Genomic DNA, 26,208 nt, shown 5'->3' with positions numbered 1-26,208 from the left:
GTGCCAATTCTGCAACAACTTCAAGCTGTGGGCACTCACTAGCCGGTTTGTCCTCTCCTACGTGGGGGCCAGTGGTGTCACCTCACTCCCCCAGATGGGGAGGCATGGTCTGAAAGCGATGGTGTTGCTTGGGATCACGCAGGGTTTGAATCTGAAGCCAGGCCTGTCTAAATCCAGAGTGTCTGTGGGAAGAATAAGGGAGCTGGCCCTGCCAGGGCCCACCAGTAATTCTGCTCAGTCCTCCCGAAGATAGGAGTATTGGGATTAACTCAGAGGGGGAAACGCCGACTTGGAGAGGTTGGGGAGCTAGGCTAGGATGGCCCAGATGGAACAGAGGCCCCAGTGGGAGAAGCAGGCCCTCTGGCTATTCCTGGAAACCCTCCCTCCTGGATCTGAAGGCTAGCTCTGGCCCCTGGGCTTCAGGACCGTTTCCCAATAACCAGCCCAAAATGCCCACAGGTAAATGGCAACACAGAAGGATCAGACTTTTTAAAATGGGAAGCCTGAGAAGGGAAGACTATAGATTGCCCAGAGGCCTGGGTGACCTCAACACGTTGTTGAGGTCCCTGGGGCTACACAACGTTGATGTCTGTCCCTGACACCGGGCACCATGGAAGGTCCAGGGAAGGGCATGCAAGGTCACGTGTGCACATGCAGGTCACGTGAACACACGCGCCATCGGGCGCACTTAGTCTTCTACCACACATGAGCCCGCGTGCACATATGCCCGTGGGCACATGCATGTGCATCTAACAATCCTATTCAGGTCTGTCCTGACACAGTGCACCTGGAGTTAGCATCAGTCTGCACACGGGAAGGGCTCAGTCCCACAAGACCATCCCCGCTTCACACCCACACCCCCATACGCTCGGGCTCCCTGGCTGCTGGTCCCACGTCTCTCCCACTGGAGCCCCGAGATCCCCCTCACCTGGTGTTGCCTCAGCCAGAGCAACCGCCAATCTTAGTCCAGGATCCAGGGCATTCGCACAGCTGGCCAGAAATGGCTCCAGCAATGTGTTGCCCAGACTCTCAGAATTCAGGGTTTTTCTTGGCAGAAGAAAGCTCTTTTGTTTTTTTTAAAGATTTTATTTATTTATTTGACAGAGAGAGAGAGAGATCACAAATAGGCAGAGAGGCAGGCAGAGGGAGAAGGGGAAACAGGTTCCCCGCTGAGCCGAGAGCCTGATGTGGGGCTCGATCCCAGGACACTGAGACCATGACCCGAGCCAAAAGCAGAGGCTTAACCCACTGAGCCACCCACGTGCCCCAGAAGAAAGCTCTTTAAAGTTTTAACCAAAAGACCCGCTGGGGTGCAAAAAGGTCACAAAGAGGCATAGGAGCAGAACGGCTTCTGGGGACCTGGACTCAGCTGTGCCACCAATTTGCCCCTGACCCCAGCGGCCGGCCCCCTGCTCTGCCTGGCCTGTGCCTCCAGCTGGTGAAAGGCCCCACAGCTCCGTCCTTGGATATGCTGCAGGTTTGTGTACCAAATCCGAAGATCAAACAAACGGAAGAACATCTAACTTTCTAACTTTACTCTTGTATCAAGAAAGTGCAGGTAGGGGCGCCTGGTTGGCTCATATGGTTAAGTGTCTGCCTTCGGATCAGGTCATGGTCCCAGGGTCCTGGGATCGAGCCCCGTATCGGGCTCTCTGCTTAGCAGGGAGCCTGCTTCCCCCCACCTCTCTGCCTGCCTCTCTGCCTACTTGTGCTCTCTCTCTCTCTGTCAAATAAATAAATAAAATCTTTGGGAAAAAAAAGTGCAGGTAATAGATAAAAGGCTCGAGTGACCTGCCTGTCTCCAGACATTAGAGGAGAAAAGGATAGTATGAGGAAGACCTTACGTATGACAGCCCATTTTGCAGCAATAAACCAAAAGGCTGAGGTGTTCTGAAGGCGATATAGTTGATGGTTAGTCATGGGGAAGATTTCATCTTCCAGAGGGTTCGTGGACGTAGGTGCAAGAGGCAGAGACACAGCAAGCTCCTCCATAAGAGTTTCACATATTCGCTCTTCCAGGAAAGCAAATGGAATATTAAGTATAATGTCGCCCTGGGGGCCAGCAACAGTGTCTTTTCTCTCCTACCACCAGCCCCCAGCACTCACACACAAGGAACCATCTGGTTTTAAAAGTGCTTATTTTGCGGGTGCCTGGGTGGCTCAGTCGATTAAGCATCTGCCTCCAGCTCAGGTCATGATCCCTGAGTCCTGGGATCGAGTCCCGCATTGGGCTGCCTGTTCAGCTGGGAGCCTGCTTTTCCCTCTGCCTCTCGGTCTCCCTCTGCCTGCTGCTCCCCCTGCTTGTGCTCTCTCTCTCTCTCTCTCTCTCTGTCAAATTCATTAAATCTTAAAAATATATATATATCCCCCGTGGCCAGGAGCACATAGCCTTCGGGTTATAGGAGCAGAGTTAGCAAAAGTACTAAAAGGACCTCAAGGAGAAAGCGACCTTGAGAAGGGTAGGGGCCCCAGGGACTGGACCCTCCCTGGTCAGGGTAGGATGTGTCTCTGAACTGTGGCCCTGTGGCCCTCCTGCCTCCAGGGTCGGGTGTGGGGCTGACCCTGTTTTCTCTTCTGAAGGCAGTGTGCGCTGGCAGCCCTCCGTGACGTCCGGCGGTTCCTCAGTGAGGAGGGAGGCCATGTGGCGGTGAGTGGGACATCCCGGTGTCTTTTGGGAGTGACATGTGGGAAGCCTAGCTACATCCACCCTTTTGCTTGTCAGGTGCCTGGCAGGGAGGGAGGGTGTTTGTGGCTGCAGCGGCCCCTGGGTGCCAGGCCCTGGGAGGAAGTCTACAGTCACCATACAGAAGGAAGTCAGAGGCTGGATGTGTGCTGGGAATTTCCCTCTGGACTTGTGGTTGCATTTGACCTAGTAGGTCTTCCTTCTGGATACTCACATTGTTGGTTACCACATGTGGTTATCGTGTTACCTAAGTCTTGAACAAGTGTGATTTCTGCTGGGCTGGAGAGAATCCTGCCGTGCATTTAGTGGCTGTTCCTGGAACCTGCTGAATCCTGGGTAATGGAATTCCAACAATGTGCTAGCGCCTCCCGTCAGATGGATGGGCAGGGCCAGGTTGAGCCTGGGTGTCTATGGGAAAGGCCCCTCTCCTCACCCTATGCAATAGAACACAGGAGCTGCTTTTTCCTTCCTTTTTCCTCTTGGAGGTGTGGTTCCTGCAGCTCTTAATCTCCCAGCTCCACCTGACTCAGTCCCCTTCTTGGTCTCAGGAGTTCCCTTGTCCTGGCTCCCCAGTTGAAGCCCTGCTCTTGGCCTCCGTGTCTTCTTTTTCCTTGATTTACTGACTTGTTTTGTTGGAGCTCATCCTGCAGTAGCTTCCCAAGGAAGGTACTTGGGAATTACCTTGCATGAGATCTTATGTGTCTGGCAATGGCTTTTCATCCAACTATCTGATGGTTGGGTTTAGGTGGGAAATATTTTTCCTTTAGAATTTCCACAACATCGCTCTGTTGTAGTATGGCTTCTAGAGTACTGTGGAAAAGCCTGATGGCGTTCTGATTTGCTGATCTTCCCAAAAGTTTCCTCTCTTGGGGCTGTTCATGCCCTTTTCTCTGGGGAGAACTTGACGGCCTTGTGGTGGGTCTTCTCCATTGTGCTGGGTCCCAGGGCCACCCTTTCTTTTCTTTTCTTTTCTTTTTTTTTTAAAGATTTTACTTATTTATTTGACAGAGAGAGAGAGATCACAAGTAGGCAGAGGCAGGCAGAGAGAGAGGGGGAAGCAGGCTCCCTGCTGAGCAGAGCCTGTTGGGGGCTCCCAGGACCCTGAGATCATGACCTGAGTCAAAGGCAGAGGCTTTACCCACTGAGCCATCCAGGTGCCCCCCAGGGCCACCCTTTCTAATGCGAAACTCTTTTCTAACAGGTCAGGGAAAATGTCTTTAATAACTTTAATAAATTTAATGCTTTAATAAACCACCCCCACCAGTTTCTGACGGTTGATTCTCTGCTCCACTCCCAATTTTCTGAGCTGCTTTTTTGAGAACTCCTGATGGTTTCATGCTGGACCTGAGCCCCAGTTATCTTTTTTTTCTCTCCCGATTTCCTATCTCTGTAACTTGTGTTCTATTTTCAGGGAGACTTTCTCAACATTACTGTACAAGCATCCAGTTGAATTTTTAAGGAATTTCTGTGACCATATTTTAATCTCTAAATTCTACATTTCTTATCTTTGAGTGTTCCAGTTTTTTAGAACTCTATTTCTGTTTCAGGGTTCTTACAGTATTTTGTATCTCTCTTTAGATAATAGTTGTAAGGGTTTTTTTGTTTTGTTTTGTTTTTTTGACATTTCTTTCTGTTCCCTGTCCCATCTTCATTTCCTCACAGTTCCTTTTATTCTTTTCTATGCAGTCTCTGGTTTTCACGTTGAGGTTTTGCTGGAGCATCCCATGAGCCCTGGTTGAATGCCCTCTTAAAAAAGTGATGCTCGGGACACCCTGTGGCTCAGTTGGTTGGGTGTGTCTACTTTTGGCTCAGATCATAATCCCGGGGTCCTGGGATCGAGCCCGATATCAGGCTCCTTGCTCTGTGGGGAGCCTGCTTCTTCCCCTGCCTGACACTCTCCCTGCTTGTGCTCACCTTCTCTCTCTCTCTCTGACAAATAAATAAGTAAAATATTAAAAAAAAAAAAAGATGCCTTAAAACCTGGTTTTAGACATGCAAGTGAATGGGTCACTCCTGAGGGCACATGGACAGGCCCCAGCAGTTCACAGGAGGCCCAGATGGGTCAGCCTGTCTGGACAAGGCAGGGAGAGGGCCTGGGGCTCCACCTGCTCTTGGTTTCACCACCAGGCAGTCCACCTGTTTCCACTACACACTTGTCCCTTTTCTCGGAGACACCTGGGTCCCTTTCCTGATGCTCCCTGTTCCATACAGGTGGGTGTGCTCTGCTGGCCGAGGGCTTGTGTTTGATTTTCTCCGTTTTTCTGAGTTAGTCCCCCAAATTCTGCTAATATCTCTCCTGTTCTCTTTCTTCTTCTTTTCCCGTCTTTGTGGAGTCTCAGGGTAGAGTGACGATAAACGGGAGTTCCGCACCCCATGTTTAACTGGTTTTACAGGAAGTCCTGTTGGCCAAGCATGGACTGAGTGCCTGCTGGGAGCACAGGCACCCACTCCTTCCAGCTTCCTTGAGGCGTGTTCCTCAAGGAAGGGGAGGCCTGGCCCAGGCCCTGCAGAAACTGGCCAGGCAGGTGGCCTGGGCACCAGCTGGTCCCTGTGAGAAAAATGGTCCCTGTGTAGCTGCCATTGGCTGGCCTCCCACCTCCCCCGCTCTGGGGCCAGAGTCCAAGTTAACCCTGGTTTGGTCCTAGGTTTTTGATGCAACGAATACCACCCGAGAACGGAGAGCGACCATCTTTAATTTTGGGGAGCAGAATGGCTACAAGGTGAGGCATCTTTGGTCCACCTCCTCGGTTGGGCTGTGCCATGTTTGGATCCCCCAGGTCCCTGTCACAGCCTCCTGATGTGTGCAGGGGTCAGGCAGGTGGGCTTCTGGGTGGATGTGGGGTATAGGGGTTGCTGTTTCCTCTCCGCCTGGGCTTTTCTTTCCAGGGAGGTGGGTATCTTGTGGGAGGGTTCTGGGTAGGGTGGCACCTAGTTTGGTTTGGGGCTTCTCGAGCCTGTCCCCACCCCAGAAGAAGGGCCCTGGGGTCAGCTTGGCCCTCAGGGAGGTGGGAGCTCCGTGGAGCCAGGCCCAGTGCCCTGAATGTGTCTGTGGTTCCTTCCCTCCTGCCCGGCCTCGTCCTTGCTGTAGACCTTTTTTGTGGAGTCCATCTGCGTGGACCCCGAGGTCATAGCTGCTAACATCGTGGTGAGTGGTGTCTCTGACCTTGTGGGGGATCGTAGTGCAGCGGAGGTGATGTGGGACAGCGAGATCCATCTGCGGGTTTGGGCCAGTGCCTAGGCTGGCCTGGCTTTGGGCTTCTTGAACATTGGGTGTGGCAGGGGAAGGCCGTACAATGCCAGGTCAGGTGATCGGAGACTCTCCCATGTAGAGGGCCGCATAGCTGGGGAGCGTGCACTCTTGCTCCCTCCTCTTGCCTTCTCCTCCCTTTCCCCATCGTCATTCCCTGGACAGTGGGAGAGGAGCTTCAGCCTCTGCATGTAGGGAGTGGGGGGTAGGAAGCGATGTTTATATTTTGAAAGAGAAAGAGATTTGACCTCTCTCCCCTACACCCTGTCCGCTATCTCCTTATCCAAGGAATGAACATCTGGGTTGGGGGAGATGGTTCAGCTGGGAAGAGGCTTCCAGGCCCTTTGCCCCTGTGGCTTCACCTCCCGCTTGCCACAAAGATGAGGACTCCCACCTTCAGCTGCCCAGTAGTAGTCTGCCGACACTAGTGTGGGAATGAAGACCAGGGGACTGCTGGACTCTTCCTAATGGAAAAGTCTCCTGGGGTTGGCCTCCAGCCTCATGCCCCCATCCTTGTCCTGGCCTCTGGCTCAGCGTCCCCTCATCCCCCGCCCAGCATCCTCCTTGGTCTCTGGCCCTGCCTGGCCTCCAGCCCTCATATGTCCTTGCTCTGTGCCTTGTCCGACAGCAAGTGAAACTAGGCAGCCCTGACTACGTGAACCACGATAGTGACGAGGCCACGGAAGATTTCATGCGGCGCATTGAGTGCTATGAGAACTCGTACGAGTCCCTGGATGAGGACCTGGACAGGTGAGTGAAGCAATCACCGTGTTCTGCAGCTATGATGGCTGGTGGGCGGGGGTCCTGCTTGGCTGCCTCCTTGTGACTCGCCGGCGTGGTGGCTGAAGGGCCGCCCCAACAGGCAGAGATGGTCTAGCCTTGTTTCTTCCCTTCGGGCAGAAATTGTGGGCTAGGGGTGCCTGGGTGGCTCAGTGGATTAAGCCTCTGCCTTCGGCTCAGCTCGTGATCCCAGGGTCCTGGGATCGAGCCCCACATCAGGCTCTCTGTTCAGCGGGGAGCCTGCTTCCCCCTCTTTCTCTGCCTGCTGCTCTGCCTACTTGTGATCTCTGTCTGTCAAATAAATAAATAAAATCTTAAAAAAAAAAAAAGAAGAAATTGTGGGCCAGAGGTGACTTGCAGAACCCCTATTACCTTATGTGAGGCTCAGCAAGTCAGAATTTTCTGTTATTCCATGCGACTCTTGATCTCAGGGTCAGAAGTTCAAGCCCTGTATCGGGCATAGAGCTTGCTAAAAAGAAAGGAAGGGGGGGCGCCTGGGCGCCTGGGTGGCTCAGTGGGTTAAAGCCTCTGCCTTCGGCTCAGGTCATGGTCTCAGGGTCCTTGGGATCGAGCCCTGCATCGGGCTTTCTGCTCAGCGGGGAGCCTGCTTCCTCCTCTCTCCCTGCCTGCCTCTCTGACTACTTGTAATCTCTGTCTGTCAAATAAATAAATAAAATCTTTTAAAAAAATTAAAAAATAGAAAGGAAGGGAGGGAGGGAGGGAGAAAGGAAGAAAAAAGGAAGAAAGAATTTTCTGCTATTCTCTTATAAAATCAAGCCTAATTTCTGTGTGGAGGGCCTTCCCTCAGGGAATTTGCAAACATTTCATGTTCTGTGAGTGCACAGTCTGTGTTTTGAGGCGGTGGGGGTGGGGGGAGTGCCCAGATCCTGTCTACATACAGCTGGCAGTGGCCTGTGCTGGTTAGCTCCACAGGCTCCTTCTGGAATGGCAAACCCAGAAAAAGTAAGTGTTGGGTGGGGAAGGGTCTTCAGACCCGCAAGGGGCATGCAGTTAAGGCTCTTACAGTAGCAAACTCTATCTGTAAAGGGTCAGGTAGCAAATATTTTAGGCTTTGGGAACAAACAGTTTCTGTTGAGCTATTTAACTCTGCCATTGTAGTGCAAAGGAGACGTAGACAATATGTCAATAAATGGGCATGACTCCTATTCCAATAAAACTTTATTTACAAAAACAGGCTGTGGGCTGAATTTGACTTGTTGGCCATAGTTTGCCAACTTCTGTGTAACAGCCTAGTGGGGGCAGTAGTTAAGTCAGTAACACCGTGGCCCCTGGTAAAGTATTGCATAGTCACAGATCATAGCCAAGACACAGGCGACAAGGTAAGTTATGTAGCATTACCTGAACGTCTGGAATATAAACCTGGGCATGGGTCCTGTATAGTATAATCATATGAGAACATCTCGTGCGTACAAACCAGGGGGAACAGGCGCCTGGAAGAGAGATGATTTCTGGGCGTCTTTACAGAACAGTTTTTACACTGAGTGTCTGTGGCCAGCCCAGGCCAGTCGGCACCCACTGCCTGGGCCCCTGTGGTTTTTTGTGTTCTCCAGTCACCCCAGCACAGTGGTTCTTGTGGTTCTGTGATGTAACCGCACGAGAGGGGCTTAGCCAGATGGAGCTGCTCCTGTCGGATTTCTCAGTTGCTGCTGCTGCTGCTGTTTTTATTGGTGTTTGTGTAACAACCCTAACCCTAAACCCAGGCCCCCGGGCCAGACAGTGAGAACTCAGCTAAGAACCTTCAGACGGCCTCCCCAGGCCAACGCAGAGCACGATGCCCAAGAAACCCCGTCTTTCCTCCTGCTGCCACCCCAACACCCAGCAAACATAAACAGACGAGTGAGCGTGTTCCCCAGCCGCCCCGCTGCCCAGCCTGAGTGAGCAAGGGGAGCGGCTGAGCTGGGGTACAGGAGCAGGCTTCCTGGGGGAAGGAGAAGCAGGTCCAGGGGTGGCTGGCCAGGGGAGTGGAGGCGAAGAAGGTTTACCAGCTACCCCAAGGTCAGGCCTGGAAAAAACTCTCTCTTCTTCACCTTACAGACTGTGCGTTAAGAGCTCAGAGGTAGGCAAGTGGGGCCTGGGGGCCACAGAGCTGGGGTGACAGTCACAATGTGTATGACTGACCCTTTCGATGTCACCTTTTGGAAACACGATAAGTGTTGAGCACCTCTCACGGGGTCTGTCTGGATGTCCCACATGTTGTGTTGCCCCCTCCTCAACCTGTCACTTGCACACCCACTGCCCATCCCGTGTGTTGTGATCTCGAGCCTGGTGGTCCGGAGCACACAGCTCTGTGGCTGGCAGGCTGAAGCCTCGGGGGTGCAGTCACACTCACACGTCTCTGTCGCCCTTCTCTCTGGAAAGGGATCTGTCCTACATCAAGATCATGGACGTGGGGCAGAGCTACGTGGTGAACCGCGTGGCCGACCACATCCAGAGCCGCATCGTGTACTACCTCATGAACATCCATGTGACACCCCGCTCCATCTACCTCTGCCGACACGGGGAAAGCGAGCTCAACCTCAAGGGCCGGATTGGCGGGGACCCGGGCCTGTCCCCCCGGGGCAGGGAGGTCAGTGCATGTGTGTGTGCGCATGCACTAGCCTGCTCGGGGGTGGTGGGGGGAGCCGTGCGCAGCTGGGTGCATGTATGCATGTGTTCATCGGGCCTGGCTCCAGCTCTCATAGCTCATCTGTAATCAAGGTGGATGACCTTCATTCAATCTGGAATGTTCCTATCACGTAGGGAAAGTCACCAAGCACCACACTTGGATCTTTGGCTTCATGTGAGCTGTCACCAGCTGAGCTCCTTTCCTTAGAGAGGCACGCCGTTACGGGAGTGACCCAAGTCCCTGCAATGCAGCTGATGGCTGCCCTGCAGTCTGGGGGAGATGCTCAGGCCTCTGTGGGAAGGCCATGTGGTCGGGCCATCTGGTTGGGAGGTGGGTAATGGCCAGGGGCATAATGCTTCACAACTGGAATTGGGAGCATCTGGTGAGAACATGTAACGAGAGCGATCGCGGGTGTGGGTGCTCTCAGGAGGTCAGTTCTCTGTGTTCTGGGGCTGGGTGGGCATGATTCTGTTGTGCCCTATGGCTTTGTGGTCCTTTGAAGGGCCGCCTTGGGCCTGTGGGTCTGAATTTGTTTCTGATGCATTTCAGTTCGCCAGAAGTCTGGCCCAGTTCATCCGTGATCAGAACATAAAGGACCTAAAGGTCTGGACGAGCCAGATGAAGAGGACCATCCAGACAGCCGAGGCCCTGGGTGTGCCGTACGAGCAGTGGAAGGTCCTCAACGAGATCGACGCGGTAATCAGTTGCCCTTTGCTGCCCTCCCAGTGCCCCCGCTCTGCTGCTGGGTGCCCCCAATGCCTGCCCTCCACTGCTCGGTGCCCCCAGTGCACCTGCCTGCCGCTGCTGGGTGTCCCCAGTCCCTACCCTCTGCTATTCGGTGCCCCCAGTGCCCCCGCCTTCTGCTGCTTGGTGTCCCCAGTGCCCCCGCCCTCCGCTGCAGTCCCTGCCCCTCACTTGCCCGGCGTTCACTATCCCCATCTGCTCACCATCCCCACAGACCCTCACTGCCCCCACCCTCTGCTGCTTGGTGCTCCTGGGCTCAAAAGAGCTCAGCCAGGGTGACTGTGCCAAGGCCCTGGGGGAGCTCTCTCCTTCACTTTCCTTCAGTTTTTAGGGATTGGATTTCCCCCCTCCCCACTTTCCTTCTTTTGAATTTAACTATCTCGACCAACCAAAATTTCTTCTGGTGTTCCAACACAAGCCTTAAAAACTGATCTCTCGGGGCGCCTGGGTGGCTCAGTGGGTTAAAGCCTCTGCCTTCAGCTCAGGTCATGATCCCAGGGTCCTGGGATCGAGCCCCTCATCGGGCTCTCTGCTCCATGGAGAGCCTGCTTCCTCCTCTCTCTCTGCCTGCCTCTCTGCCTACTTGGGATCTCTCTCTGTCAAATAAATAAATAAAATGTTTACAAAAAAACACAAAAAACAAAAAACTGATCTCTCCCCAGTTAACTCACTTACCTATAACCACCCATCTATCTTTTCCCTGTTGATTTATTTCATCTACTTTTATATTAAGTATGATCTACAGTATCACATGATTTTAATTATGGTAGTTTTTTAGTCTGTTTCTTGGCCATTTGGGTATCTTTTGTGAGGTCTTTCATTCTTTTTCTTCCCAGACTGGATCATTTGCCTTTTCTTTCTTGGGGGTTTTTAGGAGTTCTTTATGTATTCTGGATACACTCCCAATGTTTGACTGGGAGCTGGATGTTTTCGATGAACCGTGCTGGACATAATTTAGGCCCAGGTGAATGTTGTCTCTCCCCAGAGGATTAACTTTCACTTTGGGCAGCCAGTTGGGGTGGGTTACCGTAGTCGACTCAGGCATAGAGCAATTGCTAAGCTGCGTTTTGATCTTTGTAGAGGGCAATCAATGTTCAGGTCTTCCTCCTTCGCCTAGAATGTGGCCTGTAAGGTTCTGATGGAAAACCTTGTGGGCCCAAGCTTCTGTTTCTGGCCCCTCAGTCCAAGATGGTTGCCAGCTCGGCCAGGCTTCTGTCCACTCAGTCCCTACTTCCTGTTTGGCTTCTCCTCCTCCCCTCCTCATCCACGGTTTTATTGAGATATAATTGGCATGTAACAGCATGTTACTTTTAGGTGCACAACATGAGGATTTGGTAGAGTTATATATTACGAAATGACTAAAATAAGTTAACATCTGTCAACTGCCATAGTTATTCATTTTTTATGTGTGTGTGAGAACTTTTAAGATCCGATCTCTCAGCAACTTTCTTTCTTTTTTTTTTTTAAGATTTTGTCTATTTATTTGAGAGAAAGTGAGAGAGAGAGCACAAGTGGTGGGGAGGAGAAAAGGGAGAAGCAGACTCCCCACTGAGCGGGGAACCCAATTCGGTACTCAATCCTGGGACTCGATGCCAGACCCCGGGATCATGATCTGAACCAAAGGTGGATGCTTAACTGACCAAGCCACCCAGGTGCCCCTCAGCAACTTTCAAATATATGACAAAGTATTGTTAATTACAATGTTAATTATTAATTACAAATGTTAATTACAAATGTTAATTACAAAGTCACCATGATGTACATTATATCCCGAAAGCTTATTTATCTTTTTTATGTATGTATAATCTATGATTTTATTTATTTGTGTGTGTGTGTGAGAGAGAGCGAGAGAAAGAGAGAGGGAACAAGCAGGGGGACCAGCTTAGCAGGGAGCCTGATGCGGGACTCAATCCCAGGATCCCGGGATTGTGACCTGAGCTGAAGGCAGACGCTTAACCAACTGAGCCACCCAGGTGTCCCAAGACTTACTTATCTTATCACTGGAATTTTGTACCCTTGGACCACCTTCACCCATCTCCCTCACCCCCAGCTTCTCATCCTTTTAACTGCCACTTTCAAAGCAACACAACCCCAAAGGGAGAAATGATGCCATGTACCAGGTTTCTATCTTTGGGCTTCCCTTTTCTCTAAGATCTCGGCCCCTCACAGCCTCTCCGCCTTGTTGCTCTATGATAATATCAAGCAAATTAATTTTTTTTTTTTTTTCTGTCTGGCTTCTCCAGTTGCTCTCCCTGGAGGGCTGCTCTGAAACAGGCGAGGCCACCATTGCCTGAAGTGCAGGCTGGTAATGAGAGCAGATTTGAATTGTAGAAAGGTCACCCCAGCTGGCGTAGAGAACGGGTTGTTGGGGGTGAGGAAGGGGGACAGGCTGGAGAAGGGAGACCAGTGAGAGATGCCCACAGTGGCACCTTACCAGGTGACACTAGAATGGCAAGGTGACACCTGGAATGTGGCTAGCAGCCGAGCAAGAAAGAGGAGTGGAGGGATCTGCAGGCCCTTTACTCATTTATTCACTTATTTATGCCAGCCTGCCCTGTGGTTGGAACTGGACCAGGTGCAAGGAACCAACATGTGGGAAAGGGGAAAAAAGTGATAACTTCGAAGAAAATAAGCGTCCAGAACCATTCCGGGTTTCCGGCCCCTGGGAGGGGTTCTGGGTCACGTGAGGGCAGGAACTGTGTCTTCCTTGTGTCCAACACGTTGGGTACTCACTAAATATTTATCTACTGAGTGGAAGGAGGGAGTTTGGGGGAGAACTGGTGAGCTCTTGAAAAGGGTAAGCACTTTTTGTGACCCTCTTGTAGCTCCTTTGACCGTCTTGTAGGCTCCCATCAGCTGGGACTGCTGGGAGTCGTGGAGGCCGGCGGCCATGTTTCCGCCGGGGTGCGCCCTGCAGGGACTCAGTCGAGGCTCTAACCCTGGGCTTCACACAGAAGCCTTAGGCCACCCCAGCTGTTTCTTTTTTTCCCTTTGTAGTTAATCTGATTATTTTCCTAGATGCTGGAGGATTCTCTTCTTTATCTTTCCAGTTTTCCTAATATCTGTGATCTAGTCACCATTCTTCTGTGTTTATCTTTGTTCTTTTCCTGGGTTCTGGTAAACAGCCTTGGGCTAGCCTTCTGTTTCAACACTGGGGTGTTTTTTTTTTTCCTTAGTTCAGTCCACAATTCATGGCCTTATCTGTTTCTTTCTTTCTTTTTTTTTTAAATACCAGCTTTATTGAGAAATAATTCACATACCATCTGGTTCACCTACCTAACGCATACAATTCAGTGGTTCTTAGTATAGTCACACAGCTCTGCAACCACAACCGCAATTAATCTCAAACATTGCATTGCTCCAAAAAGCAACCCTGACCCCATCCCTCCATTTCCTTTCAATTCCTCCCCCCAGCCAGAGGCTACCACTCATCTATTTTGTGTCTTCGTGGACTGGCCTAGTGGGGATATTTTATATAAATGGAATGATACACTATGGAATTTTTTTTTTTGTGACTTAGTGTTTTTTTTTTCGTTCACTTAGCATGTTTTCAAGGTCCATGTATTTGGTAGCAAGTGTCCGAGCTTCATCCCATTTTGTTGTCCCGTATCCTGTTGGACGGATGTACCCCATACGACATATCCGGTCCTCAGCTGACGGGCTTTTGCGGGATATGCATTTGGGAGCTCCTAGGAATGATGTTGCTGTGAACATTCGTGTGCAGCCTTTTGTGTGGACACGTTGTCCTTTCTCTTGGGCGTATATGGAGGAGTGGAATTGCGGGCCCACGTGGTAAACTTTGTATTTAACCTTGTGGAAAACTGCCAGGCCACAGCCTTGTACGTTCCCACCAGTAGTGCCGGAGGGGGGTGATTTCTCTGCATCCTTACCAACTCTTGCTATCATTTGCCTTTTTTTTTTTTATAACCTACCAACAGTAGAACATCCTTCAGCAAGCTCTCTGCCATTTTCTAACAAAGATCGCCTTTTCTTTAGTGTCCAGTAAATTACCATTTCCATTTCCTTCTGAGGCCTCACCAGAAGTACTTTTCACATTCATATTTCTTTTTCTTTTTTCTTTTTTTAAAAGATTTATTTATTTATTTGAGAGAGAGAGAGAAAGAGCATGAGTGAGGGCAGTGGGGCAGAGGGAGAGAGAGAATCTCAGGCAGATTCCCTGCTGAGTGTGGAGCCCGGTATGGGGCGCCATCCCAGGACCCTGAGATCATGACCTCAGCTGAAGTCTCCAGTTGGCTGCTTAATCGATGGAGCCTCCCAGGTGCCCCAACATTCGTATTTCTATCAGTATTATGCTCTTGAGGATATATGTATTTCTAAGATGATAGAAGCTCTCTCTACCATGCTTCACTTCCATCTGAGCCTTTACTAGAATCACTCTCAATGCCCATATATTTTTTTTAAGATTTTATTTATTTATTTGACAGACAGAAATCGCAAGTGGGTAGAGAAGCAGGCAGAGAGAGAGGAAGGGAAGCAGGCTCCCCGCTGAGCAGAGAGCCCAATGTGGGGCTTGATCCCAGGACCCTGGGTTCATGACCTGAGCCGAAGGCAGAGGCTTTAACCCACTGAGCCACCCAGGCGCCCCCTCAATGCCCATATTTTTACCGAGTATCTGGTGCTTGCCAACAGCCCTCTGCATTCCTTAACTTACAGCTGCAATCTCTGTCCTCACATGGCCTTCTTCCCTGTGTGTGTCTTTCTGTGTCTTCACTTGGTCGTCTTGAAAGGACATCTAGTCAGTGGACTGGGGCCCACCTTTGGTGACCTAATTTACTTGGTTACATCTGAAAAAACTCTTTCTTTTTCTTTTTTTTTTTAAGATTTTATTTATTTATTTGACAGAAATCACAAGTAGGCAGGGAGGCAGGCAGAGAGAGAGGAGGAAGCAGGCTCTCCACTGAGCAGAGAGCCTGATGTGGGGCTTGATCCCAGGACCCTAAGATCATGACCTGAGCCGAAGACAGAGGCTTTCACCCACTGAGCCACCCAGGCGCCCCATTCTTTTTCTTTTTTTTTTTTTTAAAGATTTTATTTGTTTTAGGGATGCCTGGGTGGCTCAGTTGGTTAAACATCTGCCTTCAGCTCAGGTCACGATCCTGGGGTCCTGGGATCAAGCCCTGGGTCAGGCTCCCTGCTCAGAGGCAAGTCTGCTTCTCCCTCTCCCTCTGCCACTCCTCCTCTTGTGCTCTCTCTCTCTCTGTCAAATAAATATATAAAATCTTTTTTAAAATGTGTTTTATTTATTTTAGAAAGAGGGTGAGAGAGCACGTGTGAGCTGGGGGAGGGGAAGAGGAAAGGGGAGACACAGAATCTCAAGCAGACTCTGCACTGAGCACAGAGCCCGACACAGGGCTCAGTCTCACAACCCTGATATCATGGCCTGAGCCAAAATCAAGAGTCCGATACTCAACCGATTGAGCCACCCAGATGCCCCAAAACCCTACTTCTAAATAAGGTTGCGCTCACAGGTACCATGCATTAGGACTTGATGGTCTCTTTCAGGAGGGGCACATCTGACTCAACAAAGATGGTTTGTCTTTCTCGGAATTTTCTTATTTCACGTAAGTTATCTCATCTGTTGGCACAGAGTTGTTCACAATAGCCCCCTAGAGTCTCTTCTCCTTCTGGAAGCTTGGTAGTCCTGTTCCTCTGTGATGCCTAATCATAGTGACTGGAGCTTTTTCTCTTGTCAATCTATGGTTTGTGAATTCTGTTCATCTTATCAAGGAACCCACTTCTGCTTCCATCGTTTTTCCCCTTCTTCTGTTTTCTGTTACGTTCCTTTCTGCTCTGGTCTTTATTACTTCCTTCCTTCTGCTTGCTCTGCCTTTAGCCTGCTCTTCTTTTTTCCAGTATCTTAAGGTGGAAGATCAGATTATTGATTTGAGATCTTTCTTCTTCTTCTTTTTTTTCCCCCCATACAGACATTTACAGCTAAAAGTTTTTCTCTTGGCCTTTCCTTCTTAATAGACACCTTTGCCCCAAGGCTTGGTCTAGAAAACAACTTAGAACAAAGGCAGAGGCCAGCAACTTTTTATTAGGACATTTTATGGCTTCTTCCCCTCTTGGGGCCCTTAAACCACACTTATGTGTTGTCAACCAGTGTTCTTTGCTGGATTTAAAAAAAAAAAATAGCATTTATAGAAGGTAATCTACACTATGTGTGAGTGTGTGTATGTCAAAGGATACAAGTGAAATCTTGCTTTATGGCTTGTACGACAGTCCATAATTCAGAATACATATTTTAACAGCACAGAGAACAAAAGACACAAGGAAAGACACATAGTTAACATTCCTGTTTATTTTTATGGCATAAACTGGATGGATGAAAAAGATGGTTGTGGTAGCTCTTTACAAACGAGGGGCTGCCCCCTTGGTCAGTGTCCCCACAAGTCTGCTCTTTCCAGAGGGATTCTAAGCTCCAAGCTGGGAGAGCCCCCATGGCCCAGGAAATGCCCCGTGAACCTGGTCCCCTCTGCCTGCCCTCCCCCGCATCCCCGACACAGGGCTGATCCCCGGGCTTGGCATGGGAGATGTGACGACTTGCCTATCTCCTTAGGGTGTCTGTGAGGAGATGACCTATGAAGAAATTCAAGATCATTATCCACTGGAATTTGCCCTGCGGGACCAGGACAAGTACCGGTACCGGTACCCCAAGGGGGAGGTAGGTGGGATATGGGGGCTTAGCCCCAGCTGCCCCCTGCTGTCTGCCCCAGGGCCCCTGGGGGACTCTGTGGAGGCTGCGTGGGCAGCAGGTGGGGCCTGACCTCAGAGCTTGGCCAGGCTGGGTGTGTGTGTCATCTCTGCCACTTCCCTTCCATGGTACCCAGGCCGCGGTCCCCACCCACCCTCGGCGGTGGATGGACATGGCTGCACGGGACTCCCAACTCTGAGACTCGTTAGATTCCTACTCTCCAGTGTTCCCCATCTTTGCCTTTCCCCTTCCCCAGGGTATCACAGGGATCATGCATGCCCTCCCCATGGCTCCAGACACGGCCCTGAATACAGGCTAGGAAGACCTTCCTCAGTTGAGTCGTGGCCACAAGAAGCCATGTGCTCAGACACCTTCCCTCAGGCTGGCTTCTGCCTCAGCCCAGGGCCCAGGTCAGAAGTCAGTCACCTTTGACTCGGGTATCTCCCCGTTCCGGGAGGTGGCCTGGGACAGTGGCCAGATAAAGATACCCCTATAGACACACACATATGTACGCACATACATGGACAGCTGCAGAAGCTGCCCCCCACCCCAGGTGCCAGGCGCTTGGCACCCCCCCGGCTAGACTATCTTCAGGAAAAGTAAGGCTCCGGGGAGTATTAATTATTCCCCACATCGTACTGTGAGGCAGAGCTCAGATTTAAAACTAACCCAGAGGGGCTCCTAGGTGGCTCAGTGGGTTAAAGCCTCTGCCTTCAGTTCAGGTCATGATCTCAGGGTCCTGGGATCAAGCCCCGCATCGGACTCTCCGCTCAGCAGGGAGCCTGCTTCCCCCTCTCTCTCTGCCTGCCTCTCTGCCTACTTGTGATCTATGTATGTCAAATAAATAAATAAAATCTTAAAAAAAAAAAACAAAACTAACCCAGATAACCATAGAAAGAAGCAAAGCAGTTGCCTGTTCAGAGTTGAGAATACAGCAGGGGAAATAGGGAAATTACAGTTACCGAAAGAACTGATCTAGGATTCCCCGGGAACTACGGGGCATTGCTCCCCGTCAGCCTGCGGGGGGGGGGCTGTGTTTTGAATGTTTTGAAGGCCTGCTCACTGTGTGCAAAGAGGGCTTGATCTCCAGGGGAAGTCTCTACACCTTAGGGCCCACGGGTTTGTCCAAGGGCTCCCTCATAGGCTACCTCGCAGCACCCAGGGGAGGCCCAGGGCACTTTGACCATGAGGATCTCTGTTCCTGGGCCCTCAGGCATGCTGATGGGTCATGTTCCAGACATGTTCCATGTTGCCCACCCCCACTGCCCATGCCCCCGGGGTGCCAGGCTGGAGGATATCTAGCCATAGCCTCCCCGAACAGTGAGGGTCCTGGGAGGGAGGAGGTAGCCTGCTACCAAGAACATTTCCATCACTACCACTGGAGCAGGGCCTGAGGGACCCTTCCTGCTTGTCCTTGCAGTCCTACGAGGACCTGGTCCAGCGCCTCGAGCCTGTCATCATGGAGCTGGAGAGGCAAGAGAATGTGCTGGTCATCTGTCACCAGGCCGTGATGCGCTGTCTCCTGGCCTACTTCCTTGATAAGGCGGCAGGTACAGGCCAGCCCCCAGGGAGGTGGGGTGTATGTATGTGAGGGAGACAGAGGGACTGTTATGTGGGCATCCCTGGTGTGCCAGCCCTGCCCATCTGTGTCCACAGAGCAGCTGCCCTACCTCAAGTGTCCACTGCACACCGTCCTGAAGCTGACCCCTGTGGCGTATGGTAAGGAAGCTTCTGGAACACTGGCCTGCTTGCCAGACACTGGCTTTCCACGGGGCTCCATGATGTTTCTGTAAATCCCTTGAAAATCCCCTTAGGGGCTTAGGGGCTCATTCCTCCTCTGTCCACTCACTGCCTTTCCCAGTTTCCTTTTTTTTGGTTTTAATTTCTGTGGCCACTTGAGCCTTTCCAGCGATCCTTAACCATCATCCGCCTGCATGACGGGCTTTTCTGTTTTTTTCTGAAACCCCGACGGCCCCCAGGACCTGGGCCTTAAAATATTCAGAGTATCTTGAGGGCGGAGTCATTCGAGCCCCACCTCTGCCTTTCATTGTGCCTGCAAGGGACTTCAGGCCGCCTCCTAAGCTCCTGGGTCTCAGCTCCTCACCTTCAGCACATGCTACGAGGCACCCCTCAGGGGGTTGTGTCCTTAGGAGAATGACCAGAAAGCCCAGCGACAGCTGATGTCAGGCCCCTGTGTGCCCATCCCCTCATGCCCATTGCACGGAGCCCCCGGTGTGATGTGGATTTGGCCTTGTGTTTGTGGCTTGGGGTATGAGTGGTTCAGGGGCCCTGAAGGCTCACGGAACGATAACATGTGGAGCTCAGGCCTGGGGCTGCTTAGACGGCTCTGCCCTGGCAGTGGACAGCTTGTGTCCTCGGTGAAGCCCTCCTGGGTGTCTGGGCTTCTCACCAAGGCTGCACGGTGGCACATGATAAACACAGGGCTGAGGTGTGCCTCATCCTTCCTCACGTGCTCCCCAAAGCTGCCTAAGGTGGGAGGACTGGATGAGGCTGAGAATGGCTGCCTGTTCTATGACACCCAGGGCTGCCACCCGAGAGAAGCCTCTACCCTCTATGGCTCCAGGAGGGGAAATGGATTTACATCTTCCCTTTGGCAGGTTGTAAAGTGGAGTCCATATTCCTGAATGTGATGGCTGTGAACACGCACCGGGACAGGCCTCAGGTAGCAACGGGGTTACGGCTGGGGTGGTGAGCTTATTCCCAGGGGTATCCAGATACAGCATCTCCCAGGCCCAGGGCCAGCTGGGGTGCCTGCCAGAGAGAACTTGAGTTCTGTGCCAAGCCTGCTGTCTTGTTGTCAGGGCAAGGTCATGACTCTGGACCAGGCCTTCCCAAGGGTGCTGCCCTGGGAGTGGGGAAGTCCCTGGAGCTGGGCCACCAGGGTAGGAAGTGCCTGACCCTGGGTATGGTGGCTTCCCAGCAGCCCTACTGTAGAGGTCTGAGCCAGCGGGAGAGGGAGCCTCAGCTGGGAAAGAAGCAGGCGGCCTACAAGGGGACGGGTGGAGATTCTTCCATGATCCCCTCCAAGTTCAGGCCTCATGGGCATCCTTTCCAACTTCGAGCACCTTTAAAAACTAAAATGATATGTGCTTTTTGTTGGGGAAAGGTTTAAGAGTGTGTTGGTGCTGGACAGAGACGGTCCTGCTATAGAGCAGTTCATGACCCTGTGTTCCCCCAGTGCCTTGTTTAAGATAGAAGCTCCTGGAACCATTGCCTAGAACCCCTTTCCATGCCCATGGGAGGTCTCTCTGCCACATTGCTTACCTCTTCCACTGAGGCCAAGGGCTGGACCAGCCCTTCTGGATCCCATTCCCGGAGTCGGGTGCACCAAGAAGGCTCCTGGGGTCTCATTTGTGCCTGCTGCCCCCCATAAGGGGGTGGGAGGGGGGCTCTGGGTCCCTGCCAAAGGTGCACAACTTGGGCTGCTCACCTGCAGCCCTTTGGCCTTGATCCCCACCGGCAGAGATGTGTGGATGTTCTTAAGGCGCTGCCCCCTCACTGGGACCATCCACCGTGCAGGCCTCTTCCCTGTTTGTCCTGAGACTCTGCTGCAGGCCCCCTCTGGTCCCCATAGGTCACTGGGGAAGGCATGTCCTAACAGGGGCCCTTTGTGTTGAGGGAAGTCCAGAAGGCAGTGGGCCCTCTCTGACTGATAGGGTGATGGTAAGAGAAGCCCCTGGACCCGGCGGGCACTGGGGGCTGAACCTCTCATCTATAGGGTGGGACCCATAGGTTCCCTGGCAGCCCCTTTGCCCCCCTCTGCATGCTGCCTTCTGAGAGGCCAACTTCCGCTGACCACAGGTTCCCTTTAGGTGGCAGGATCCCCAGGCCCTAGCCCATAGCCCATTCTTGGGAGCAAACTGAGATGGGAAAGGGGCCCCCAGGAAGCCTGCCCCATCCCGCATCAGAGTCATACCTGTCCCTCCCCTTGCAGTGGCTGGTTCAGCAAACCCAGAGGTGGGCCCCTAGGGGCCGTTTCTTCTTCCCTGTGGGTCCGGGTGCATCACGGTGGCCCCAGGTGACCTGCTTCAGCAGGTGCTGGTTGTGAGGGCCCACAATCAAGAAGATGGGCCACCAGGATTGGGGGACTCATAGGACCGTCTCATGGAGCTGAGGAAAGTGTCAGGCCCCGTATCCCTCAGACCTGAGCCCTGCAGGCCATGGAAGGGGCCGGTCTTTGTGGCTCGGTGAGGCCCGTCTGTAGCTGACAGCTTCAGGAGGTCCAGGGCGCCCTGTGCCCCGGCTCTGAGAGGACAGAGCAGGCCGCAGACGAGGAGGGGTACACAGGCTCCTGGGGCCTCATCACATACCTGCCCACCAAGACTTAGACCAGGAGGTGGGCACCTCCAGGAAGGGGTTCCCTTCCCTGCCCCCACCGGTGAGGATTTGAGCCCCCAGCCACTGTTCCCTCCCAGTTGCCTCACGTCTGAGGCAGGAGGTGGGATGGCCTCGTTCTGGGCACTGCCGGTCCCGTGAGCAAGGAGCAAGCAGGACCCAAGCACCTTCCTCCCCTCCTTTGACTTCTTGTGCTCGTCTGCCCACTCACCTGTGGAGAGGCTCCTGGGCACCTCGCTCTTAGGGAAATTTGGGGGTTGGAGTCCCACAGCCAGGGCTCTGGGAGGGTGAGTATGTGAACCTAGAAGACTGCAGCAATGAGTAAAGTAGACAGCAGGACAGTGGGTGTCCATCTGTTCTGGCCACAGAGTGAACGTTCTGTGTTTTGTGTGTGTGTTTTGCAGAATGTAGACATCTCGAGGCCCCCGGAGGAAGCCCTCGTCACGGTCCCTGCGCACCAGTGACTGTGTCTCCTCCACCGCCACCCCCAGGCAGATACTGAGCTCTGCCGGTGCGGTCATAACAGGCCCCCTGGCCCGTGTGACAGTTTCTCTGCTGGAATATCCCAGAGGCCATGCACTGGCCCCCCTGCTTCCTCACTGATGGTGACAGGGTTAGACGCTGTGCCCGATAGGCTGCTGTAAAGTTTTGGCCAGACTGGATCTGCCCGGGGGTGCCCCTCCTGTCCTGCCCCACCGGGAACCGGAGAGCCGCCGAGGCCCGGCCCTCATGTTGGAGCCACTCGTGAGCGCCGTGTGCTCACTTCAGCAGAAGCCTGCAGGGAGTGCGGCCCCTGTGGTCACCCCTTCTCAACCGTGCATACGCTGGAACATTTGGGGGATCTGGGGGGCCAAGCCACCCCTGCCCCATGGCTGTCCCGGTGAAAGCACATGAAGTCGGGGTGGTCGTGTGAACTCCCTTCCCTGTGCCGACCCAGGTGCTCGAGGAAGAGGCTGCCATCCTGCCTCTCCGTCCCCTACTGTGCTCCCCTCGCTACCTCTGCCCCGTCACCGCTGTGTCCACACAGGAGTGGACCCTGGTGACCGAGAAATGCATTTGTTGTGAACCATTCAGAGAAACAAGCCTGTCCTGGCATTCTCTGCCCTCCGCCTGTGAGACCGAGCAGGGGACCGGCAGGAAGGTGGGGGCACCCTGCCCAGGGGAGGATTTTCCCAGCATGGCACAGTTTCGGCCTCCCGTGTGTGGGAGCCTGGCATGAGAACCACCCCGGGGGGCTGCCATCTGTCACACACCCCTGAGTTCCTTTGGGCCCAGGGAGGCAGGCTGGCCAGGGAGTCCTGGCTCCATCTTGTCTCTGGGCAGGAGGCCTGGCCGGCAAGTTGAGAAGCTGCGTGAGGAGGTGTCTGGGTCTGTAGTCAGAGGCCCTGCTGTCCACAAGTGGGTCCTGGTCCGGGATTCTGAGCCCACATTGTACCTGGAAACTTCCCTGGCAGAACAGCCCATCTTTTCCAGCCTCCTGGGGCTTTGCAGCCTGTAGGTACCACTTGCCCCTGAGGGGAACATGTGCCCCCGCCCCGGCTGGCCGTCTTTCAGCCTTGTGCACTGCAGTGGCTGTGGACAGACCTGGTGGAGGGCTGGGGCAGGAGCTTCTGGACTTATGCCAGCCCCTAGCCCTGAAGTCAGGACGAGAGGACCATGCCACTGCCTTTGGGACATGGGGACCACAGCCCTTGTTTCCATGTCCCCCCGAGTTTCGATGACTTGGTCACTTGGACATGCTTGCTTGTTGGCCATGGTGGGTCTCTTCGGTTGGCGCCATGCACGTTGAGACGTCCCCACCTCTCCAGGACCGGCTGGCCGAGCACGACCAGCGAGGCACAACCAGCAAGGGCAGTCAGGAGCTGCTGGACCCAGAGTGTTACGAGGACTGGGATTGGGCAGGGGGAAGTCGGGGGCATGGTATCGCTTGGGGCAGATCCTCTCCGCCTCTGCCTGGAGTGCTCTCTGCATGGGCAGCCACCCACTGCTTGGCTGCCACCTTTTATCCATGACAGTTCTCGTGTCAAAACATTTGTGTCGAAGACACATGTGCTTGCGTCAAAGACATTTTCCCATTCTCCCTGGAATGGGTGATGGTTGGTGGATCTCAGCTGCCCATCACACTGTGTCCAGCATTCTTTGCAATAAATACTTAAAGAAAAAATTGGGGCGCCTGGCTGGCTCAGTCAGTAGAGCATGTGACTCTTGATCGCCGGGTTGTGAGTTCAAGCCCCATGTTGGGCCTAGAGCTTACTTAAAAAAAATAAAAATGAGAATCTAAGGTTGTATCTTGTGGCCATCTCTCCATTTCTGAGGTATTTTCAGCTGGTTCTGAAGACTCCCACATTGAGGTCTCTCATAGGTCTGTGTTGGGATCTTCAGTCCAGCTCCCACTTCCATGCCTACCCCTCTCTGGAGAGGAAGCTGTCTTGTCCCGGAGTGAGTCCTGGGCCTAATGCCCATGGGCAGGGACAGGGCCGAGTTTTCTCTGGGCCAACCTAGGATTCTGGGTCCTCGCCCCTGAGCAGGAAGCAGATGTGTGAAGGTGCATCTGAGGTGGAGGACCATTAAGGGGAAATTATGGGTCCCAGATCGTGGCATCTTTAGGGAGCGGATGAAACCAGGGGCTTGGTCAAGGATGGAGGGGCACCAGGGGGTTGTGAGTGGGGGTGTGTTGGCTGGTTCTGCCCTGTTTTCTTTGTCGCCTGCCTTTGGGTTGGGGAAGATGGTGACGGGCAGGGTTTTCCCTTTCCCATGGTCCAGGACTTCACTGGACTCTGCATGCCTCCTGCCCTGGGGCCAGGCTGTTGGAGGGCAAGTCGCAGGGCTGCTCCTCGGTGGACACAATGGGGCTGGACATGTTGGCTGCCCATCTGCACCTCTCCCAGTGTGTCGGGATGGAGGTAGCTGTGGCCGGGCTGCTTCTATCAGGTCTGGTGTTGCTAGTAGCTATGGCTCTGCCAATTGTGTCACGATCAGTAACAGAAACCTCTGGCCTTCATCCCCGAGTTCAGCGCGATTTCAGCTGCGATGGTCTTCCTGGCGGTCAAGATTAGGGGACAGCTTGATGGTCCTCCCCCCATCTCTGGACACTGAGGTCCTGGGTGGACACCTGACCTGAGAGGCCTCAGCACTTTTGGGAGATGTTAAAGACTTCTAATAGCAAAGCAACAGCAGAAGGAATAAGATCTAACACTATGAGAATTTTTCTTCAGGTCCAACGTTCTACCACAGCGTAGGAAGAGGGATTATATTTTGTCGTATTGAAAAATTGTATAGCATTTTGGGTTGCTAGGAAACAATGACCATCATTGGATGTTAAGAGTCAAGGACATTTGGATAGAAAGAAATGCTGTTCCAAAGGCATAGGCTTTAGCAGGGGCGTCTGGCTGGCTCAGTCAGTGGAGCACGTGACTCTTGATCTCGGGGCAGTGAGTTCGAGCCCCACGTTGGGTGTAGTGATTACTTAAAAATAAAATTTTTTTTAAAAGATTTTATTTATTTACTTGACAGAGATCACAGGTAGGCAGAAAGGCAGGCAGAGAGAGAGGGGGAAGCAGGCTCCCTGCCGAGCAGAGGGCCCCATGCGGGGCTTGATCCCAGGACCCTGAGATTATGACCTGAGCCGAAAGCAGAGGCCCAACCCACTGAGCTACCCAGGCGCCCCTAAAAATAAAATCTTAAAAAAAAAAATAGGTTTCAGCAACATTTGAGTTAGGTTTATAATATAACAGATACATACTATATATTAATAAATGAAAATACAGTGATCAAAGGAAGTGTTGGCATGTTTGGCTTAGACCAGTCATGTGTGGGGCTGGGCACGTTGTTGTTTGAACAAAACTATTTTATTAAAAGTGAAAAATGGAGGGGCGCCTGGGTGGCTCAGTGGGTTAAGCCTCTGCCTTCAACTCAGGTCATGATCTCAGGGTCCTGGGATTGAGCCCCGTATCAGGCTCTCTGCTCAGCGGGGAGCGTGCTTCCACCTCTCTCTCTGCCTGCCTCTCTGCCTGCTTGTGACCTCTCTGCAAATAAATAAATAACATATTAAAAAAAAAAAAGTGAAAAATGGAGGATGTGCCTGGGTGGTTCAGTCAGTTGGGCATCTGACTCTTGACTTCAGCTCAGGTCATGATCTCAGGGTCCTGGGATTGAGTTCTGCATCATTGGGCTCCAAGCTCAGTGGGGAGTCTGCTTGGCATTCTCTCCCTCTGCCTCTCCACTGGTTTGTGAGTGTGTGTGCATGCTCTCTCTCTCTCAAATAAATAAAACTTTATTTATTTTTTAAAAGATTTTATTTATTTATTTGACAGAGAGAGAGAGATCATGAGTGGTCAGAGAGGCAACCAGAGAGAGAGGAAGGGAAGCAGGCTCCCTGCTGAGCAGATAGCCCAATGTGGGGCTCAATCCCAGGAGCCCAGGATCAGGAGCTGAGCCGAAGGCAGAGGCTTTAACCCACTGAGCCACCCAGGCGCCCCTAAATAAATCTTTAAAATAATAAAAAGGGGGCACTTGGGTAGCTTAGTCGTTAGGCCTCTGCCTTTGGCTCAGATCATCTCAGGGTCCTGGGATTGAGCCCTGCATGGGGCTCCCTATTCCATGGTGAGCCTGCTTCTCCCTCTCCCTGTCCCCCTGCTTGTGTTCCCTCCGTCTCTCTCTCTCTGTCAAATAAATAAATAAAATCTTTAAAAAAAAAAAAATCCCCCACATGGAGAACAGTGACTATGTTGCCTAGTAAGTAAAGGTTGAATTTTGTCCCCCCTACAAAAAAATTCAGACATTTAAGATCTAACCCCTGATACTGATAATGTGACCTTATTTAGAAATAGAATCTTTGGGGGCGCCTAGGTGGCGCAGCTGGGTAAGCGTCCAGCTCAGGTGGTGATCACAGGGTCGTGAGATCAAGCCCCGCGTGGAGCTCCACACTCAGCACCAAGTCTGTTTGTGATTCTCTCCCTCTGCCTCTCCCACTCATCCTGTCTCTCAAATAAATAAAATTATTAATCTTAAAAAGAAAGAAAGAAAGAAAGAAAGAAAGAAAGAAAGAAAGAAAGAAA

General features: G+C 52.4%; 1 protein-coding gene across 3 annotated transcripts in view; it reads left to right on the top strand.

Moving 5' to 3' along the window:
• The window catches only part of PFKFB4 (6-phosphofructo-2-kinase/fructose-2,6-biphosphatase 4), a 32,282-nt gene extending 10,526 nt beyond the window's left edge, over positions 1-21,756 (top strand). Inside the window, exons 4-14 of one of the 3 annotated variants that reach the window (XM_032867964.1) lie at positions 2,581-2,647; positions 5,329-5,403; positions 5,772-5,828; positions 6,559-6,680; positions 9,090-9,297; positions 9,886-10,032; positions 16,661-16,765; positions 18,216-18,345; positions 18,452-18,514; positions 19,414-19,478; positions 21,556-21,756. In XM_032867964.1, coding sequence (XP_032723855.1) covers positions 2,581-2,647; positions 5,329-5,403; positions 5,772-5,828; positions 6,559-6,680; positions 9,090-9,297; positions 9,886-10,032; positions 16,661-16,765; positions 18,216-18,345; positions 18,452-18,514; positions 19,414-19,478; positions 21,556-21,615 — 1,099 coding nt within the window. In that variant the 3' untranslated portion in view covers positions 21,616-21,756. The remainder of the gene's footprint in view (positions 1-2,580; positions 2,648-5,328; positions 5,404-5,771; positions 5,829-6,558; positions 6,681-9,089; positions 9,298-9,885; positions 10,033-16,660; positions 16,766-18,215; positions 18,346-18,451; positions 18,515-19,413; positions 19,479-21,555) is intronic. The other 2 variants (XM_032867966.1, XM_032867963.1) reach the window with 2 other exon arrangements.
• Positions 21,757-26,208: the final 4,452 nt, after the last annotated feature.

This window comes from Lontra canadensis, unplaced genomic scaffold (assembly GCF_010015895.1).
Source record: "Lontra canadensis isolate GAN:19392208 unplaced genomic scaffold, GSC_riverotter_1.0 scaffold35, whole genome shotgun sequence".
Lineage (NCBI taxonomy): Eukaryota > Metazoa > Chordata > Mammalia > Carnivora > Mustelidae > Lontra > Lontra canadensis.
Note: the sequence above shows the minus strand (reverse complement) of the source record. Positions and strands in the feature narration are given on the sequence as shown.